The sequence below is a fragment of the Trachymyrmex cornetzi genome, unplaced genomic scaffold (genome assembly GCF_001594075.2).
Source record: "Trachymyrmex cornetzi isolate Tcor2-1 unplaced genomic scaffold, Tcor1.1 scaffold746, whole genome shotgun sequence".
Taxonomy (NCBI): Eukaryota; Metazoa; Arthropoda; class Insecta; order Hymenoptera; family Formicidae; genus Trachymyrmex; species Trachymyrmex cornetzi.
The window spans coordinates 132,205-135,580 of NW_017300077.1; the positions used below are offsets into that span (position 1 = coordinate 132,205).

The following is a 3,376-nucleotide window of genomic DNA, read 5'->3' on the forward strand; positions in this document are numbered from 1 at the left end:
ATATATTAGTAATTCAAGATTGAATTATTTAAAGCAACGAAGATCCAGCTCCGACCGTAATAGGCAGTTACATTCTAGTATTGAGTTTCTCAAATATATGGTCAAAAAATATAAATATATTGTTGAAATGGATATGTAACCGAATTCATTTTTGCCATCATTGATTGATAGCGCTATAACTATAATTATTCTTTTTTCTTTTTAATGAGATTTGTAAATTACATAATAAACAGTTACATGATAAAACAGTAACACTTGGTATAAGTTAAAATACTTGTAATTTATATCTTTGATGCATTTTTTAAAAATCAATATCAGCTATCCTTCTTCTCATAGTACGAAAATTTGTGCAGAGCACTGATCAATTTTAACAATACCTCATCAATAACTATCTACATCTACATATTTGAATAAGCTATTGTGACAATTATCAGATAAATAATATATATAATCTCAATCCCCTTTTTGTGAATTATTTGTATGTTGCTAATGATTAATATGTTGAAGATGTATTATTCCTCTCTTTTCTGCATAATTTTCAATTCTTTATTCAAATTAAAACTATGAAAATAAATAATAAAAAAAAATACTATTAAAAAAAAGAAAATCAAATAAAATGATATAACTTTTAAAAGAAATAAATATCAAAAAATTATGAATCATCAAAGACAAACAAGGTTCCAATGGTTTAAATATTTTCCATAAGGCGTCGTCTACAATACACGGAGTAAGAAGAGTAAGAAATTGACCAATCACAGTCGAATGTGAGAAGAATAATCGACTGTGATTGGTCAATTTCTTACTCTTACTTCTTACTCCGTGTATTGTAGACGACGCCTAATATAAAAACATACTTTGTGTGGAAGTTGATAAAATAGAAATAAAACATTGTAGGTTTTATTATCATTCAGGATATATGGATTCAGCATAAATATATGATAAAAGAAATACCTTGCGAGTTCACTTCATCATTATTTATTATACAGAAATACATTAATCTTGGCTAGCATCTACATTCTCAGTTTGGAGTCCCTTGAATGACGAAACAGATATATATGTTACAAGAGTATACAACTTGTTTGCAGAGTCCTCATCGTCGTTCCTCCTCCTGCTTAATCTTACACGAACTCTGAAGGGAACATTTCTGGAAAAAAAAACAAAAAATGTATGGAATCCTAGAATAATAATGTTTTAATATATAGAATCAACATTTTTGTAACTGCATAAAAAATATAAGTTATATTAAATTGAAAAATTTTCTCATACATATTGAAAGATGTTCAGTAATGACCGACTATTCAATACATGATGATTAAATGTATATTAATGATTGACAAGTTATATTTGAATGAATTATAATCAAAGAACTTTTTAATTATGTAAACTTGAATGTCTTCAGTAATTTTGTTAAAAGGTTTTATTGAAAACATACCTGATGCCTTTTGACCATAATTGTTTATTGAGACGCGTGTCTATCCTAACATCAGGTGTACCCATCTGCTTTTCTGCAAACTTCCTGATCTCCTTGATGGCTCGTGGAGCACGCTTCTTAAATCCAACACCATGAAGGCGCTTGTGAAGATTCACAGTGTATTCACGAGTCACTACCTCGTTGATAGCACTCTTTCCCTTCTTTTCAGAAGTCTTAGCCATTTTTCAACTGTAATTATGAAATTACATTATAAAAACAAATGTACATGATTGTACACAGATATTAGGTACCATGGAAAGTTCGTGTTGTTTTTCCTCCTATAAACATCTTTTGAAAAAACGACACAAAGTTCCATGGTACTTAATATAACGATGGGTGTGTTCCAAGTTAAACATGAAGCACATGATGTATTGTTTCAGCCTTCTTTATTAATTGGTAAACAATAAGAACAAATAATGCATTATGTGCTTCCATAATAGATATAGGACACCTACAAAATGGACATCTACTTTTTTTGTCAAAATAGAAAAATATACACAATATATTTTAAAACTTTACTTTTCTGAGCTACTGATTTTTTACAGCAATCAGGACATTTCATCTATTTAAAAAAATCAGAACGCTTTCAAAACCATTCAAAATCAAGACATGCTAAATCCTGCTAAACCAGGACAGATAATAACCCTAGTATATAATAGTTGCTTTCTATTTACATCAATTCTCAGATAATTCTTATTTCTGACGTTATAACTTAGTTGAATGCACGTTCCTTTTGCAGTCTGATAAATAAGATTCAACTGAGTTTTTACCTACAATCTGCAAAAGATTGAGACTGTGTGCTTTAAGCCTATTGTACGATATGCTCTTTGTTTCCTGTTTCTTGTATTTTACCTTTTATTTTTTTCTCCTTTGCAATCTTTTATCGACAATTGCATTTCTTGCTATGTATTTCTTGTTTCTTTCGTAGTTCGTTAACTTTTATCTCAGGCGATATAAAACAAAAAACCAGATAAGAAGCAAAAAGACAAGATGTAAAAAAATAGCAGAAAACAGAAAACAAAAAGCAAATTGTACAATAGGCTTTAGAAAATCTCATAAACTCACTTTAAAAATGAGGTTATGAACCTGTGTTGGCATGTGATACCTTTTTACCAAAGCAAGTAACGACGTCATTAACCTAAGTATGAAATATTCAGCTCACTCCAGACTCAGTTTCACTTGTGTAAATGGAAAGCAACTAGTAACGAGCAACATAAACGTAATCGTGATGTAATTCGGTCATGTCTTCTTAATTAATAGCATCTGGCTCTAGGAACAAGCCTTTAAAGGTCAATACCAGAAGCCAGATCACGTTTCAAAACAGAATACACAAAAGCGAATTTGAACGAGGATGCTTGTTTAAAGACGGTCATACTTTCCAAAAATGTTGATACAACACTCCGACCAAAGTACGTATGCCCCGACCAAGCGATATCGAGTCTCAAGACTTAGGTGATTATTGTCGATTAACGATCAAACGGATCAGATACGATGATTACTTGGGCATTAATTTACGAGAGGAAGATTTATCAAATAATATTTTATACGATTTAAATGGTCGTCAATGATATAGGATAAGATGTTTAACGATTATAATTCAAAAATCAGAACTACCTTCTGCGTGCGCTGTTTAACCAGAAAGAAATCAAGCAATCAAGCAATCAAGTATCAATGCCATCAATGGTCATGTTCAGCAGACTCAACTGTTGTGGAGCGGATCCATGAGCATTCGCTGCTATTGGTGTATTCTTCTAGATCATCCAATAGTAGCGAGCGCTCACGGCTTCTCTCCACAACAGTTGAGTCTGCTAAACGCAACCATTTTCCGTCGTTCCTAAAGTCATGAGGCGACTTCAAGACGGCAGAACGACTGGATTAATACTGGATCCGATGCTATGCGACCAA

General features: G+C 31.7%; 1 protein-coding gene across 1 annotated transcript; it reads right to left on the reverse strand.

The window, feature by feature from the left end:
* Positions 1-959: 959 nt before the first annotated feature.
* RpL31 (ribosomal protein L31) lies at positions 960-3,171 on the reverse strand. The gene is made up of 3 exons (XM_018518207.1): positions 3,086-3,171; positions 1,433-1,660; positions 960-1,144 (listed from the first exon to the last, which is right to left on the reverse strand). Exons 2-3 carry the CDS (start codon positions 1,651-1,653, stop codon positions 994-996), a joined length of 372 nt encoding a protein of 123 aa, XP_018373709.1. The 5' UTR covers positions 1,654-1,660; positions 3,086-3,171; the 3' UTR covers positions 960-993.
* Between the last annotated feature and the right edge of the window lie 205 nt (positions 3,172-3,376).